General features: G+C 34.6%; 1 protein-coding gene across 1 annotated transcript; it reads right to left on the minus strand.

The window, feature by feature from the left end:
- Nucleotides 1-17,034: 17,034 nt before the first annotated feature.
- On the minus strand, nucleotides 17,035-17,497 carry LOC131859592 (heavy metal-associated isoprenylated plant protein 39-like). The gene is made up of 2 exons (XM_059213532.1): nucleotides 17,425-17,497; nucleotides 17,035-17,336 (listed from the first exon to the last, which is right to left on the minus strand). Exons 1-2 carry the CDS (start codon nucleotides 17,495-17,497, stop codon nucleotides 17,035-17,037), a joined length of 375 nt encoding a protein of 124 aa, XP_059069515.1.
- Nucleotides 17,498-18,861: the final 1,364 nt, after the last annotated feature.

Here is an 18,861-nt window from a genome sequence, read left to right on the forward strand (position 1 = left end):
TACACAACCTTCTCATTGAATATAACATCTCTACTTCTAATTATTTTCTTATTTTCAAAATCCCATAACCGATAGCCATATTCATCTATCCCATATCCAATGAAGGTACATTTCTGAGATTTAGCATCAAGCTTGGTTATGTTTTCTTTATCAACATGGACAAAAGCTTTGCAACCAAAAGTTTTTAGAAAAGAATAATTTACCTTTTTACCAGTCCATGCCTCCTCTGGAATACCACCATCCAAAGGGGTTGAAGGTCCTCTATTTATCAAATAGACAGTAGTATGTACACATCTACCCAAAAATGTAAGGGCAATCCAGCTTGCAATCTCATACTCCTCGCACGTTCCATGATAGTCCTATTCATTCTCTCTGACACACCATTTTCCTGTGGAGTTCCTGGAACTGTCTTCTGCTTTCGAATCCCATTTAAGGAGTAGTAATCTTCAAATGCTTTGCTGCAATACTCACCTCCATTATCCGATCTGAGACACTTCAACTTTTTTCCTGTCTCATTCTCAACCAAAGCTTTCCATTTCTTATAAGTTTCAAAAACATCTGATTTTTGTTTTAGAAAATATACCCATGTTTTTCTGGTTGAGTCATCAATAAAAATAACATAATAACAAGAGCCACGAAGAGATGATACCTGAGCCAATCCCCCTACATCTGAATGTACAAGCTCTAACTTCTCACTCTTCTTCTCTTTCCCAACCTTGAGAAATCTGACTCTTTTCTGTTTACCATAAACACGATTTTCATAGAACTCTAAATCAATCTTCTTTAATCCTGGCAATAGATTTTTGGAGTGAAGGATTTTCATCCCTTTCTCACTCATGTGCCCAAGCCTATGGTGCCACATTATCGAATTTGTTCTTGCAATATTTATTGTTGTTGTCCCTACAGTAACTTTATCTATAGCAGCTAAGGTAGAGTAAGTGTTACCAGTACACAGATATATTGTGCCTACCTTTGCACCTTTAGCTACTACTAATGATCCTTTAGTGACCTTCCACATACTGTCTGAGAAGGTAACTATGCAACCTTCACTACCTAGTTGCCCTGTAGAAATTAAATTTCTTCTTAAATTAGGAACATGTCTTACCTCTTGCAAAAACCAGTTATTACCATTTTGCAACTTGAGCTTAATCTTTCCTTTTCCAACAATTTGACAGGGCTCATCATCACCCAAATATACCTGTCCAAAATCACCTTGAACATAATCTAGAAAATATTTTCTATGGGGTGTAGCATGAAATGAAGCCCCAGAATCTATTACCCAGGAATCATTAACATTATCCAAACATAAGATTAAAGCATCTTGTAAAGTATTACTTGCAATATTAGCTTTCTTATTGTCATTTTCATTTTTGTCTCCTTCTTTGTTTTTCTGAGACCAACAGTCTTTCTTTAGATGACCAGGCTTTCTATAGTACCAGTAATCTTTCTTTCCTCTAGATTGAGAGCATCCTTTCTTTCACTTCCCTCGTGACTTCTCATTTCCAGGGCCTTTTCCTCTTTCTTTTGATCTTCCTCTGTTCTCCACATTCAAAACACTACCCGATGATGTTGGAGTCTCACCTGTGCTTTTCCTTCGCATTTCCTCACTTAGGATAACACCAACAATATCATCAAATACCAAAGTATTTTTACTAGAGACAGAGTTACTTGCAACCATAACCAAGCTATTCTAGCTTTCTAACAAAGAACATAAAATCAAGAAAGCCCTAACCTCTTCTGCAAAGGTAATTTTTACCGAAGACAGTTGACTGGTAATTGTATTAAATTCATTTAAGTGCTCCGCTATAGATCCTCCCTCACCCATTTTCAAATTAAACAAACGCTTCATAAGAAATACCTTATTCGAAGCCGAGGGTTTCTCATACAACTTAGCCAATGTTGCCATCAAATCTACATCTGTTTTTGCTTCTGTTATATGGAATGCTACAGACGGTGCAAGAAACAATTGAATGGATCCCAGTGCCTTTCTATCTAAAATGTCCCACTCTTCATCTGACATTGTGGTCGGTTTCTTTGCCTTTCCTTCCAATGGCCGCCACAAATCCTTTTGATATAGGTAATCCTCCATCTGCATTTTCCATAACTGATAATTCTGGCCATTAAACTTTTCGACCTTGAATTTGGAATCCTCCATTGCTCCCACTCAAATCTGAAAGTCCTGCCAATTTACAGAAAACCTTGCTCTGATACCAATTGTTAGGGTTTCAAGAAGATCCGAAGCAAATATGAAGTAACAATTATATGTAGATTTAAATACAAAAGATAAAGAAATAAAACAGGACATAGATAACACAAAGATTTAATGTGGTTCACCCAAAATGGGTTACGTCCACCATACACAGCCGTCCAATCTTTCTTATTATCCGGCAAAAATAGTACATCAACCTTACAATGCCTTAAGCATCCCAACCGCTTATAACATGCATTTTTAGGGCAACAAACAAAGTCAGCTTTTTTAGGGTTTTATTACAATGTCAGTTTTCATCAACAAAAAATGGCAAAAAAAATTTCTCGAGGGCTACTGCCCCCGAACCCCTACTTTTCTCAGGGTTGCCACCCTCAAACCCCTGCTCAGGGCCCGGCCCGACCCCGAACCTCGACGAGGATACGTGTTGAGTGTACATTACTTTGCTGATCAATCGCCACATTTCAACAATTGGGTGAAACCCTAATCTTTTAGTATTACAACAATATCATCATAGAGGAACATGAAATATGTATAAAATCCTTGAAAAACATTTTGAATGAAAAAACAAATCTTTGAAACCATCATAATGCAATACTTTAAATCTATATGAAAGAATCCAAAAAACATGAAATGTAAGAAGCTATAATCCAACACATAATTTTGATAAAAATAACAAATAAGTAATGTAATCACATTTGAAATATTAAAATAATAAGATTTTATAAATCCCATTCTGAATAATTAGATTTGAAAATATCAAATTAGAAAATGCAGAATGTTAAAAGTGTAGAGTTCACCAAAATGCAAGGTGGTCAAATAGAGATTCACTAGTTCAGCTATGTAAATAAGGAAAACTATTTCGCATGATCCTTATATTAAAGAGAGATTAAATCAATAGGTCACCTCCAAGGGATGAATTTGAATTGATTTCAGATGGTACCCTTTGTAGGGATTAAATTGGATACTGAAAAAATTTGAAATTTGAAAGCTAGATCTAGGGTTAAAGATGAAAATTTGACATTGTAGCATCCTAAAATTGCGACACTTGCAATTTCGACTGCATTTCGGTCTTCACGATGGCGACACAACATGCAACTTTAATGGAGACCCCAAAACTTGTCCACAACACCAAAAACTGCATTTTTCAAGACCCCTGGCCTGATCCTCCTTTGCACCCTGCTGTCCTGGGAGGTGGGACCAGAGCGCCCAGTGCCCTGGTCCTTCAGGACCAGGGCGCCTAGTGCCCTGGTCCCTGGCCCTATTTTGGGCCCGGTCTCCTATGGGACTTTGGGTCTTTTTGTTTGCAAATTGGAAAATAACATTTCCTGGTCGGCCTAAGGTTGGGAAAATCAGTCTATCAGCCCTAATTGACAAGTATATAAACTACATCTTCCTCTCTCATTTGGATGGATGGGAAAAAGGTGAAAACGATACTCAAGCATTCAAGCATTCAAACATTCCTTCAAGCAATTGATTATTCTAAGTCTCCATTCAAGGCTAAGTGTTGCATTCAAGACAAGGATTCAACCATTGAAGAGGAGATCACATACATACAACATACAACAACATCTATACCTTCGCACATAAGGATACAAACATCCTTACAACAAGGTATTAGTACTTGTTTTACATTACAGACATTTACATTTATAGCATTTCTCATTTCTTGGTTAATTCCAAAACCGGGGTTTGACCTAAAGGCAAACCCCTAATCCCTAATCCCCCCAATCGTCTTCGCTTTTCTATGTGTAGGTTGCAGGTACGCAGCTGAAATTGAAGATCTGGAATCCTTGTGCAGAGACGAACAGATCCCCCTTCGTTTCATGGATTTTTTGGAGGACCATGTGCACGCCGGGCGCCATCGTCCTGTCAACTTTTGCTCAAATTTACAGGACAGCGCCGTATCGACATTCTACTGCTAATTCCAGGTCCGCAGCTTCATCCTATATCCCTATCTCAGTTTATAAGCGAATCTTTCTCACTTTCTATGCATTCCTAGCTTAATTCTTCTATCAACATTCTTTACAAAAGAGGGTAGCCTTGCTGTCTTAACCCTTGAAACGCATTTAGCATCCAATCTTGCATTGTGTGGGATTGGATCTTGTGGGTTTCAACCCCTCTTTTGAATGTAAAGTCTCCTTAAGTGAAAACCATCAACCCTAACAACCTCCCTTCTCTCTCCTTGGAGTTGGAAGAGGGGAGAGCAACTAGGGTTCGATCGATTTTTCGCTTTACATTTTGGTGAACCCGACGTGAACATCCTTTCTGATTATTCATGGTTAGATTTGAAAATTGGATTCCTTGATTACATTTCCATGTTTGATCTTTTGCAAAATTTTAGAGGTTAATTGCATGAAAACCCTAAATTTTCTTTTTGAAAATTGAACTTGTGAAATGTTTAATTGTTAATGCTTGTTTCAGATCTGCCCTTTTATTACAAATTATTAGTTCATATTTGTGCTTTAATTTTGAAAATTAAGTGGTTAAGTGTCAAAACCCTAATTTTTGAAACCCTCTTGATTCAACCTTTGTCCGACAATTTCACTGATCAAAAGATTTCCAAATCAGCTGTAACTTTGGATTCCGCAATAAAATCACAATATCTTTCATCCCTGAAAATTTGGAAAAAAGTTGCGAGGACCGTGTGTACTCCGAGCGCCATCGTCCCCGACATTTTTTTTGAAATTTCGGGAGCTAGATCTTACTGTATTTTTTTGCTAAAATCCATAATTTTGGCTGATTTTATCAATTATAACACTTTCAAAATTACAGTCAAAGTTGGTCTTGTGATTGCTTGGTTTAGGGCTTCTAAACATTCAAAAATTGTTGAAATTGAAATTTTGTGTCAAAATTGTGTTCTTACTGTCCTAAGTCTGAAAAGTGTGTTTGCATTCATTCAAAATTTCAGTGCTTTATTCAAATTCTTGCAATTTGTGACTTTTGAAATTAAGTGCTTAATTACAACAACTTTGATTTCCGCTTTCAAAATTGAATTTTGCGTGAAATTGAGACAAATTTTGAATTTAAAAACTTGCATTACTTTTGGTATTCCCTCTAAAATCATAAAATTCAAAATTTCAGTTTCCCTCTCTTTTTCAAAATTCAAATTTTGCATTTTTCGACAATCTTGGTAGGATTCAATTTTGAGATTGCAACTTTAATTTGGCCTATCTACAGATCGTAAAATCACTCAAATTTTTCAGATTAGCTTTAAAATCATCATAACTTTCATCCCTGCAAATTTCGAAAAAAGTTGCCGGGACCGTGTGCACTCCGAGCGTCACGGTCCCTGACATTTTTTCTGAAATTTCAGGAGATTGTCCTGATTATATTTAACAGCTTAAATCTAGAAGATTGGCTGATTTTACTGAAAATTGCTACCTCTAAATTCAAAATCTTCTCTCTCTTTCTAGTGCATGAGTTTTACAACAATAAGCCCTACTTACACTATTCCCGTTAGACAAAGCCGTAGAATTAAGTCTTTCCGAGGTTTAACCACCGAGGAGATGGAACCTAATTTGAATAGCCTTTTTAACGAGGACATGGGTAATTCCTCTAATCCTCCTAATGATGAAGAATCTCTCCATGAGGTTTCTGTAGAACAACTTGCGAAATTGGATAATCAATTTGATGATTTTCAACAATGGATGTCTCAAGAATATCCCGATAGTCAAGCTCTTCCTTTAATTGAGGATCTAAAACGTATGGTTCAAAGTGATAAGAATGGAATTGATATTTTGCGTGGTATTGCACACATTGTGGATTCGAATGTGATGCCTATGAAGAGTTGTGCCAAAACTTTAGGTTATACACAACCTCCCACTCAAGTTAATCATTCTATTCCTTTGACAACTTCTATTGCTAGTATACCTACCTTTACATCAAACATAATGGCTACTTCAATATAAGACATTCCCCCTATGATTACCAGTCATGGGGGCAATCCTTCTTCTTCAATTAACCCTCTTCCTTCATTCAATCCGACTTCTTCATTCATTCCTTCAATGAGTGTTCCTATTACATCTTCACAAATGACCATGACGCAAGGGGGCAATTCATTCAATCATTCCATTCCTCCTTGTAGTGTTCCTCCTGTCCAATCATCTCCTATGACTAATTATCATAGTGTCCCGCCACCTTACTCTCTACCTTCTTTCAATAACCTAACACCTCCATCTCAATTTAACACATCTAATATGAATTCTTCAACTGAAGCGACCATTAACAATCTTGCACAAACTGTCTCTTCTTTATAGCAACAAATTGCCTCTATGAATCAATCTAAGTTTAGTGTGCCCACATTTGATGTTGCGAGCCCACTTTCTCTTGACATTGTTTGGGCTATTCCCCCTAAACATGTTGAAATCCCGATTTGGAGCTTTATAATGGTAAAGGAGATCCTCTAACACATGTTAAGACTTTTCAAACCATATGTACTGATTTTGCTTATGACCAAAGGTTGCTTGCAAAACTGTTTACTAGAACATTAAGAGACAAAGCCCTACAATGGTATTGCTCGTTGCCTTCTTATTCTATTACTTCTTTCGAACAACTTGCAAATGCTTTCATTCAACAATTTCAAAACAATATAAGTCCTAAGGTTACTTTGATTGATTTAATGCATCGTAAACAAGGTGTTAAAGAAAAAGTGACTGATTTCATTGGTAGATATAAGCATTTGTATGCTCAAATTTCTTTTCTAGTGCCTGACAATGATATTCAAAGAATCTTTATTTCTAATTTACAAAAAGATATTCGAGACAAACTTCTATTTTCTGAGTTTACTTCTTTCCAATAGTGTGTGCAACTCTTCACAATTATCAACTGACTGTGAGTCAAATGGAACAATCACATCCTATGGCTCCGAGTGATAGGGGTGATAGTAGTCAACAACCATTTGGGAAGTTTAAACCGAATAGAGCTTCCATCAAATTCAATGAAAACTTCATCAACAACAATGTGAATGCAGCATCAGGTGTGCCTCCTATTTCTAAATTTTTCAAGAAAGAAAGAAAGTATACTCCTTTGAATGAATCATTGCATAGTATTATGAATAAGTTATTGGAACAAAATGTGCTTACTCTTCCTCCTATAAGGCAAATTGATCCTACAAAGATTAATTCACCTTATTTTGATAGCAAATCTTTTTGTCAATTTCATCGTCAGCCTGGGCATGATACTGAAAAATGTTTTTCTTTAAAGGGTAAAATTCAAGATTTGATTGATAATAATACTATCTTTGTTTTTGGAGTGAATGATAAAGGCAACACATTTGTAGCTCCTCCTAACCAAAATCTTTAGATTTTTACTGATCCATTACCTTCTCATACCTCTAATGCGATTGAGACTAATGATTCCTCTTTCTCATCTGATGGTCTTGTGTCTATGACTCCGAATGTGATTAACTTTGTAGAGCAGCAAGAAAACCCTAAAGAACCTTCCATCACATTTGATTCTAGTGAAACTATTAGGGCACCCGATGGTCCTTTATACATAGTTGCAAAAGTTAAGAATACACCTTGCCGTGGAGTGCTTATTGATCCTTCGTGCATGGTTAATGTTATTACCGAGGAATTTCTTTTTACTTTGCAATTGAATCAAGTGATCTATGACAAAACAGATGTGGTTGTGAAATTATTTGATGCATTTTCTTCTCCTGCAATTGGTTCTATTACATTACCTATTGAGGTCCATAACAAATCCCTTGATGTGAACTTCGCTATTATTCCTTCATCCGAACAATTTCGTGTGAAGCTTGGCTATCCTTGGCTATCTTCCATGAAAGCTATTGCTTCTCCTATTCATAAGTGTTTGAAATTTCCCCATAATGGTGAAGTTGTTACTGTCAATCATAGTCTCTTTAAACCAGTTAAAAGAACTTCTAGCGTTCCTATTGATTACTTTTGGACTAAACAATTCCAATCTCTTCCTCTGTGAAGTGATCATCTTTTCAAATCTTATCAAAAATGGAAAACAGATATGATCCTATGTTTAAGTGAACCTAGAACACCCAAACTTGATATTCCTATCATTCTTGAGAAGGAAGTTCTTCCTTTGAAAGATAAAACTAATGTCTTTACTCAAGAAGATTCCCAACCCATCCCTATGGATGTGACTATGTCTATGCCTAATAAACTTCCTAAAAGTAGACCTATACCTCCTCGTCATGATGGACTTGGTCTTCTTCCTAAACCAAATATTCCTCCTTTATATGGAGCAGTTCCTCCTCCTTCCTTTTATAGAGAGAAGAGACCTTCTTCTTCTCCTATTATCCAGCCTAAGAGACCACAACCTAAACACCCAAGTGATAAGGATGAGAACATTCCTCCTCCTTAATCTTCTCCACTTCCTACTAAGACTAGACGAAATCATTCTGCACGTGAATGCCGACGAAAGCGTCGTCTTAGGGCTCAAGCAGCTGCTTCTCAAACTTCGCAATCTCCAAAAACACCTTCAACAAGCATTATTCCATTTTCTCCAAAATCTCCTAAACATAAGATGCATGATGGTCTTGATCCTGTACGGGTTAAAGATCCTATTTTTATAAATCTTGATGATGCTATAGATGAAAATGTTATTCATGATGAACATGTTACTCCTCTTGCTTCTGATAGTGAATATGAACTTGTTGATATTGATAACCATTTATCTAATGAATTTTCTAAAGCACTTATCCTAGCTCCTAGACAAGAACAACGTGGCTCGGGACATGAACATAGCCCTTGTTTGGATCTTGTGATAGCTCCATCTGCTGTGTTGGATGTTCCTCCTCTAGCGTGTTCCCTGCCTTCCCGAAATATTGATCAGCAAGATCGGGGGGTAGATGACGTGCTAGACTAGTTACATTAGCATAGCAGATTCTCTCCTCCTCTCTTGTGTTACTTCTTCTATGTGTTATTCTCATTCTTCTATTTGTTGTCCTTAGTGTTGTCTACTTGAGGACGATGGAAAGCATTGAGATCTCTTTTGGTCTCTCTCATGTTGACTCAAAAGACACATGTGTTCTCTTCTTCTAGGTGACCTTCCTTGATTGGGGAATGAAGAACAATTATGCATACATACATATGATATATATACATGACTTATCATACAGCATACTGACCCCGAGGAAAGCGAAGTCACCTCGTGCTTTGTGTTTTGTGTCTATTATCCTTGGGTTTATCTCACACTTGGGGGCTAAATATTTGTGATAACGTGCTCCTTTCCCTTCTCATTTCTTATGTGTATCACTACGTTAAAACAATCACCCCCGTTGAGGCGTGTGCGATCGCTTTAACGTAGGGGGGCATACACCCTGTCTATCCCTTCAGGATACTTGAAAATTTCTTGGCGAACGTAGCTTTGCCTTGAAAATTTTTGGTATTTCTTTTGCATGACTCATAGTGAGGGAAGCTTACTACTGACAGTCATGGTCCTCCCTCATGATCTTCCCTTTTACTTTGTCAATCAAAGTTGTAAGATCCTTAGTCCACTGGGGGCTGGGTGTGTCTTGCCTCCTTGACGTGGTGAAAGTCGTTCAATGATTGTTCCTTGTACTTTACCGGAAGTATGAGCATACATACTCCCGCTAAAGTGGGGGCTAAATGTAGCGTCCTAAAATTGCGATACTTGCAATTTCGACTGCATTTCGGTCTTCACAATGGCGACACAACACGCAACCTGAATGGAGACCCTGAAACTTGTCCACAACACTAAAAACTGCATTTTTCAAGCACCCTGGCCTGATCCTCCTTTGCACCCTACTATCCCGGGAGGTGGGACCAGAGTGCCCAGAGCCCTAGTCCTTCAGGACCAGGGCGCCCAGCGCCCTGGTCCCCCAAGACCATGGTGCCCAGCGCCCTGGTCCCTGGCCCTATTTTGGGCCCGGTCTCCTATGGGACTTCGGGTCTTTTTGTTTGCAAATTGGAAAATAACATTTCCTGGTCGGCCTAAGGTTGGGAAAATCAGTCTATCAGCCCTAATTGACAAGTATATAAACTACATCTTCCTCTCTCATTTGGATGGATGGGAAAAAGGTGAAAACGATACTCAAGCATTCAAGCATTCAAACATTCCTTCAAGCAATTGATTATTCTAAGTCTCCATTCAAGGCTAAGTGTTGCATTCAAGACAAGGATTCAACCATTGAAGAGGAGATCACATACATACAACATACAACAACATCTATACCTTCGCACATAAGGATACAAACATCCTTACAACAAGGTATTAGTACTTGTTTTACATTATAGACATTTACATTTATAGCATTTCTCATTTCTTGGTTAATTCCAAAACTGGGGTTTGACCTAAAGGCAAACCCCTAATCCCTAACCCCCCCAATCGTCTTCACTTTTCTGTGTGTAGGTTGTAGGTACGCAGCTGAAATTGAAGATCTGGAATCCTTGTGCAGAGACGAACAGATCCCCCTTTGTTTCGTGGATTTTTCGGAGGACCGTGTGCACGCCGGGTGCCATCGTCCCGTCAACTTTTGCTCAAATTTGCAAGACAGCGCCGTATTGACATTCTACTGCTAATTCCAGGTTCGCAGCTTCATCCTATATCCCTATTTCAGTTTATAAGCGAATCTTTCTCACTTTCTATGCATTCCTAGCTTAATTCTTCTATCAACATTCTTTACAAAAGAGGGTAGCCTTGCTGTCTTAACCCTTGAAATGCATTTAGCATCCAATCTTGCATTGTGTGGGATTGGATCTTGTGGGTTTCAACCCCTCTTTTGAATGTAAAGTCTCCTTAAGTGAAAACCATCAACCCTAGCAACCTCCCTTCTCTCTCCTTGGAGTTGGAAGAGGGGAGAGCAACTAGGGTTCGATCGATTTTCCGCTTTACAGACATAAATGAATATGAATAGATATTTTTAGATTTGATATGAAGTTATAAGTACAAATATGAGATGAGGAAGATAAGAGGAACCTATGAAAATAATTTAGGCATGAAAAAATATGTCAGCGAAACTCTAAATGACCTTGTGCCCAAAATGTTAGATGTGGATGAAATTTATCTTTTCATAGTCAAAATGTTGCTCAAAATCTACCCCAAAATCTGTCGGAAATTCATCAGACAAAAGAGTATGGAGCGACCTTGTCCTCCACTTTTTTTGCCTACAAAAGTGGGATCTGATTATCTCTATCTACTCTACCTAATTCCAAATTTATAGATCTTGAACATATAACCTACACTTGGAAAACAAACAAAGATTTTTGGAATAGGTGTTTGCCTAAGTCGAAACCTTGGGTTTGGAATTAACCTTTGAAATGAGTTGAAATGCTGAAGTAAATGATGAATAATATACCTCAGATCTATAATAGTTGATGGTAGGTTGATGATATAGTACTCTTTGAATATGATCGCGGATGTTTATTCAATAACATGATGTGACATGAATGACCTAATAAAACACACATGCTTGCATGAACATTGATGCAATTTGCTACTCCATGATGTCTTGATCTTGAAGAATGCTTGAAGGATATGGTGAGATGAAATTTTCCTTATTCTCAACACTTGATAATAATAGTTTCTTATGATATGAGTGGATGATAGTGGATGTGAAAATGAATTAGAGGAATTCTCTTATATATAGGGCTCTTAAGGTATTTCACTATTTAATTCGACCTCCAATAATAAAATTGAGACATCATGATCTTAAACCAATAGGTGAGAAATTTGCACTGAGATATTCAAAATTGGGCTTGGTTTGGGAGGACAAGGGTGCCCCACATGCCACTTTCCTAGGATAATGGTAACCCATGTGCCACTTTCCTAGGACAATAGCACCCTAGGAACCATTGTCCACCAAAAACATAATGAACAAGCTAGAGATAGGATATAAATAGCTCAAAATAGAAGTTCGGACCACCATGTGAATAAATGACATCAATTTTGATGTGAAAGGCTAAAAATATGGTTGGATGAGACCAAAAAATATGTCACACTAGTGTAGGGGCACAAAAAGTGGTTTAAATTGTATAGGGTTATAATATATGATGCTACACCTCTGTGCCATTTTTGCCTAACATATTTGTGTATGGCTAACATTTTGGTGATAAATTTGTAACTTAGTATTTTACTTTTATGGAAAGTATCTTAGCACTTCTACATATCTCTTAATTCGGGCAAGCTCACATAGATTGAGGAATCTACATACCTTATGAATCTTGGGTAAAATTCTTATAACTCTACTTTAGCTCATATATTCAATAAAAAATATGTGTTCACTAAAGTGGGGGAAAAATATCATGTTGTAAATTATATACCCATGCAATATCACACTACATAAAACTTGTCTTTGAACCAGGAATACAATATTTTATAAATATGCTATGATTTTGTTAGAAACCCCTCTTTCTAGTGAAAATGGACTATTCCTTAATTTTTTAATATTATTTTCTTAGATGTAAGTGCTACACATGGATGTCTACATGGTGCACTAGCATACTACAAAAATGTGAGATTTAGTGAAATGTTTGAGAATTATGTTTGATATAATTCACCAAACTAGCACTTATGTCAGTGATGTTATAATTTTACGCAAATCCAAAGCTCCCTTGAAATTATCCTTTTGTGAAAAAGAGAATAAGACTTGAATCACTCTCTCACTCACACTGGCTTGCAAATAACTCTTAAACCTTTAGACATAGATCCCACTAATGGGTAAAAGTACAAAATTGTGTCATGTTTTAGGCCAACTTATCAGCATAAATGAATTTAAAAATTTCTATCTAAAAATTAATTTTAGTCAAACATATGGTCTATATAAACTCATTTTATTTAACTTATACATGGACCAAAACTTTTCCAAGTGGAAGTATCTACTAAATGTATATTTTATACCACTTAGTGTCAAATTACCAATTTTTATTTTTTTTGAAAAACTCTAGGTTTCAACTCCTACCCTTATAAATAATTTTTTTTTTAAATATAAAAAATACCACTTTATAGATCTATAAGTGAATTTTAAAATATATATATCATTTAATATTTTGATTATTTTTTATATTTTATTTTTATTGAAAGTAGGTCATTAGCACTAAAATATAAGGTTGATTATCTTATCAAAGAAAAATACTTAAATTTATTTTAAAAAATTGAAAAAAAATATGAGGCAGTAGAGAAAAGAATCTTTGCCATTATGAGATAACTCTTTTCTATTTTGGAAAAATAATTAAGGCAAAAGGTGGTGCCAAATGGAAAGAGTTATATTTTAGTACACACAAGTTTTAAAATTTCTATAATAATGTGTATTTGTTAAAAGTAGTGAAAAATATATCCATGCACTAAAGTTTCAAGTTATCAATACACACAGAAAAAATGAAGAAAAAACCATAAAATTTACAATATAAAGTGTGACACCTCATGTAATTTCAATTTTAGCATTTTATCAACAACTAAATTTTATTGTCTACTTTATAAAAAAATATATTCAAATAATTTTCTAAATTTTAAAAAGAAAAAAAAAACATAAAATACACTAAAAATTATAAATTTTATTAGTTTAAATCATTTCAAATCTCAAAACATATATGTCACTTTCTATTGATTCAATTTTAAAAGTTCAATCAGCATTGGTCATTTCATTCATAAAAGTGTGACACAACGTTGTGCTTTTACCCTGATCTTTTCTTTATTGGAGCTCTTTTGAATGTGTTTCTCTCATACAGTTGGTGTATAATTACCATAAGAAACCAAAAGGTTCACCTCTAAAGAATAGTGGTAGTTTTTTGCAAATATTGTGGTGTTGGATTGGATTCTCTCTCATTCATTGTGGTAACTTGATACTATTGTACTATATCCATTCATAACATTATCAATTTGTCAATATATTACTTCATTGTCTTATCTATGATAATTTTATTGTTCTTTGTTGTTCATGGAGTTGGAAACACCAAAACATGGGTTTGACTTAGGGAAGCCCCTAAATAGCCACCCCCAAAATCAATCAATCAATGAATCTCTCTCTCTCTCTCTCTCTAGATCTCTATTTTTCATAATTTTTCCTATTTATTCTTATAGAAGATTCCATGAAATTGCCTCAAAACTTTTAAGAGTTATTTAGCTTCATATCGAATGCATTCAATAGTTTAATGTTTTATTAGATAGTGTTTCAGTATAATCTATGATAATAGGTGGTTCATTTTCAATGGTTTTAACAAGTTGAATCATTTCCTTTAATATTTTCATTTCAAATAATTGTACTCTTCTCTTCATAACTTTCCCTCTAGAAATTAAAGACATCACCATAAATTTGAATCACATTTTTAATCTATTTTTATACCTCTCACTATTCTCATTTATTTTAGTGAGGCCTTTTCCTTAGTTTCCATTTTATCCCTAGCCTATTTGTGTGCATATTGTGTCATTTTTACCTCTTTTTCCTAGTTTAAGTTATCCCTATTCATACATGTTCCCTTTACCATGTTATTTTTGTGATCTTATTTAGAGTTTTCTATATTTCATTTCATTTAATTTTTATTCTTCTTCCATATTATAACCCCATCCTTAATTGCCATTGGATTTATCCTCTCTCACTTGTAAAACCATCCTACCTTAATAAGGTTAAAATTAAAGAAACCACCTACCAGTAGATAGCCACCTTCAAGTTTTTAAGCTTCCTTAAAAAATTAAACTTAATTTCATTCACAAACAAGCCTGTAGATTGATGCCTAATAAGGTGACGTTGAATTTTTATTCTCTCAAAATAAATTTGAAAGAAAAGGTAATTAATTTTTAGGGCTTGTTACCTATTAAGTTTGCATATTTTTACTCCCTAAGTAGGCCCACCAAAAGATAATATCTTTCACTCATTTATATGAAAACAAGTGAAAATTTGATTTGCTTACATATTTTTTCCTATTCAATCTTATAGAATACTCCATTAAATTGCTTCAAAAATTTTAAGAGTTATTTAGCTTCATATTGAATGCATTAGATAGTTTAATTTTTTATTAGACAATGTTTCAATATAATATATGATAATACGTGGTTCATTTTCAATGGTTTTAACAAGTTGAATAATTTCCTTTAATAGTTATTTTAAAATAATTGTACTCTTCTCTTCATAACTCTCCCTCTAGACATCAAAGACATCACCATCTATTTGAATCACCTTTTTAATCTATTTTTATATCTCTCACTATTCTCATTTTTATTAGTGAGGCCTTTGTCTTAGTGTTTTGCCATCCAACCTCATTCCCCCCCTACTTTTTTTCTTAAATTCATCTTCAATTCACCTTCATACTTTGGATTTACTAATCATATATAACCAATTTGATTTCCACTAATCCTATATTGCCTTTGTTTGATAGATTAGTAGTTGTGAGTTATTTTCATGTCAAACTATCACTTGAGTGTTTTAGATATATGGTTTCTAATTTAGTTTACTTTAAAATCCCAAAACCTTTTTTGGTTCACTTGTCACCTTGTTCCCAAAACTATTCCCCTAGCCTAGTTTCTTTATTGAGTTTCAATGCACCATTTACCATCGTTTCTAAGTTTTTCATGGTTATTCTTTGATTTGAAATAATTTATTAACATATATAAATTTAAAAGCATATTGCTTATAAATATTTTGATACATAATCATATTTGAAAGCTAAGAGATAGGCTCTTCCTTAACCTTTTATTAATGTATAGTTAGCTCTCATAACATTTCATTTGCAAGTTAGTTTTATAGTTTTTTAAGAGTTTTTAGATTCACAATAGCATTCAAAATCGATTGATATAATAGTTATTATGATTTTTTGTTTCAAATAAAATATCATAGCTATCCACTATAAGTGTGTCATTTATAAGATAAGATACTCACTTAAACAAGTACTCTTATCATAGTGGAAAAATATTATTCTTATGTGTACAACTATTAGGGTAGCAATGTATATGCATTGGTGTATTTCATATTAAAAATTTGACTTATCACAAATATAAAAGGTGAACACAATAAATACCTTGTTTTCTCCATGAAAAGTGAGGGATTGTCGAAAGATTTAAGTGTTCAACAATTGGTCCCTTTGTGTTCATATAAGCTTTATTTTATATATTTTTGTGTTCAACTATTTGTCCTTTGGTGTTGCATATAAAAGATAGAGAAAACACACATTTACGATTACTAATAAGTATTTGGTCCATTTATGTCTCATATAAGTTATATTTTACATAAAAAATACAATATTATATTAATTACAAATGTTATTTTTTAATTCAACAACTAGGGATTTTTAGATTAAGTTTTGGTCGAATCTTTAAAAAGTCATTTTTTGGACACTTTGCACTAGACGTGTTATTTTGATGACTTGCATGATGAGTCATGCCTTCAAACATTAGTTGTAGATAGTTAATTGTCCATATTATATTTCAAAAAAAAATGAAAGTCTTACGATATTCCATGTACCAACTACATATTGAAGAAGTTAGCCCTAACGACTACTAGTCTCTCTCCCCTATGAAGATTCTAAGAATGATCATCACTGATCATTCTTTCATGATTAAATTAAATACCCCTATACTTTAGATGTCCTGTACTACAATATCATTTAATCGCATCATCCAAATTAACCAACAATTATCTTGTAACAATCTAAATTTGTATTTATGTGCATTCACCTTATTGGATTGGTCAAAGATTAAGCATAGAGAATGTTTATTTGCCTTTCCAATAATCTGACCAGAAGGATAAGGAATAAACTACTGCTGAAGATGACGAAATTTCCTACAGACTAAAGAGTTGGCCCGTACCAAACTACTATCCCACTGGGAATCAAAACATTTCCGAAACATGTGACATCAGAAACTGAAAGTTGGCATAATTGAGACACACAGTAACTGAGAATTCAGCATATGGTGCAAGTGCCGGGATTATCATCGACGTAATAATAAGGCCCCTCGACATAAGCGCAATCATAATAAGGCCTTTGGACATAACAAACGTTTCGGAGCTCTGATATCTCCACATCCTTATTCTCCTCCTCTTTTTTCTCTCCCTCATTTTTCTCCTCCTCATTTTTCTCCACGCTCACCAACTCTGCAAAGCAAAAACCAGATTTCCTGAGTTTTGATGTAACAACCACAGGGTCTACTTTCCCAATTACTGTCATCTTTTTTTCCTCCATGTCCACAGCCACAGAATCCACTCCTGCAATGCAAATATACATTCATCAGATTATGTAGCAAAACAAATTCTAAGGTTAGGGTTTAAAGGCGAGAAGAAGCAGGCAGCATACCTTCTACCTTTGCAACCACCTGGAGGGCCTTCCTCTTTCTTTTCACGGTCTCAATTGTCAATTGTAACACCATTTTCTGCAAATTTTGTAGACAAACTATCTATGAGTTCAAACCTGGACATGAATCCATGAAGAGAAGTTATATATAAATATCTATCTAGAATTACCTTCATTTTGATATATTTGAGATCGGCTTTTTAACTATGGTGTAGGCTATTTGGGATCCGTATAATGCAGAAACCCTAAAAGTTCAGAGCACAAGTATTTTGGTGTTTAGGAGATGAATATATAGGATAAAAAGGAGACATTTTGGTATTCTTCGTGGAAACTACATGATTTTTTAACCGCGTGAAATTAATTGACAACTTTTCAATGAGGCGGTTGTATTTTTTATTCTTTTGTTTTTCCTTCCCGCCATGTTTATAGCTCCATTCTTACCACCTTCTCTTTGATGTGGGATTGGAATGGGAACACAGCTTTGCCTGAGCGTGACTTTAAAAAAGCGTGGAAATTTATTTTCTATTCTTCGTCATCTTTTAAATTTACTGAATAAATCTTTTAAGTTATTATCTTGACCCAAGAAACTTAAATTTATCTAATTTTCCAAATTTTGGTGACTTTATATCATAAAACTATTCGCTCAAACCAAACCTTTTGTCAGCTAGCAGGTGAAAATTGATGTTAAGGGGGCCAACCCACACGCTGAATTTGTCAAAGCATTGATTTAGGAAGAGGCAATCATTTCTTTTTCTCAAGAAGATTGTAACATGTGCAATTTTTCCCGAGTGCAATGTTAAAGTATACATATCTTCTCAACGTCAATTAGTTCAATTGAATAACCAAATCATGAATGTTGAAGCATAGCACAAATCGATGGTGTCTAAAGTGGAAAGATAAAAAACAGCAGCAAACATAGGTTGAATCTTCTACCATCCTCTAATTTAAGATAAAAAAAATTAGAAAAGAAGAAATAGTATATAGGAAAATTGCATTGCTGTAAAATCTTGACTATACACAAATAACTATTTAAAAAAAGCTGTAGAAGGTTCTTACATAGGAAAAACATTCCATCAAATTTTGTCTTTTACAAGAACTTTGAATTTAGATTACATTCATATGCTCATTTGAAAAGAGAAAAAGATATGTAAATATTTTAAGAGGAAAACCAACACATCTTATTTAATAGAAAAGCCTTTTTAGATTGAATAGGAAAAGTTTATTCCTACTTATAAGTTTTGGCATTTTCTATTTGAGTTGTTGAATGTGATGATCAATCTTCAAGTTCTTCTTTGATTCCTTCCGAAATTATAAAAATGAAAGACAAACTAAAAAGTACATTAAAATAAATTCTTAAAAGTATGAATTCTCAATGATAGAACTTGTGATTAGAAAAAAAATTATATACATTTTGTTTGACATAAATGCAATAAACTAACA

The sequence above is a fragment of the Cryptomeria japonica genome, chromosome 2, assembly GCF_030272615.1.
Source record: "Cryptomeria japonica chromosome 2, Sugi_1.0, whole genome shotgun sequence".
In the NCBI taxonomy this organism is placed as follows: Eukaryota; Viridiplantae; Streptophyta; class Pinopsida; order Cupressales; family Cupressaceae; genus Cryptomeria; species Cryptomeria japonica.

What these genes read in the sequence shown, in the direction of transcription:
- LOC131859592 (XM_059213532.1), bottom strand. Translation starts at nt 17,497, where the DNA reads ATGGTGTTACAATTGACAATTGAGACCGTGAAAAGAAAGAGGAAGGCC. An exon ending in GGTGGTTGCAAAGGTAGAAG is followed by an intron (nt 17,337 to 17,424) that starts GTATGCTGCCTG and finishes TTTGCATTGCAG; the next exon opens with GAGTGGATTCTGTGGCTGTG.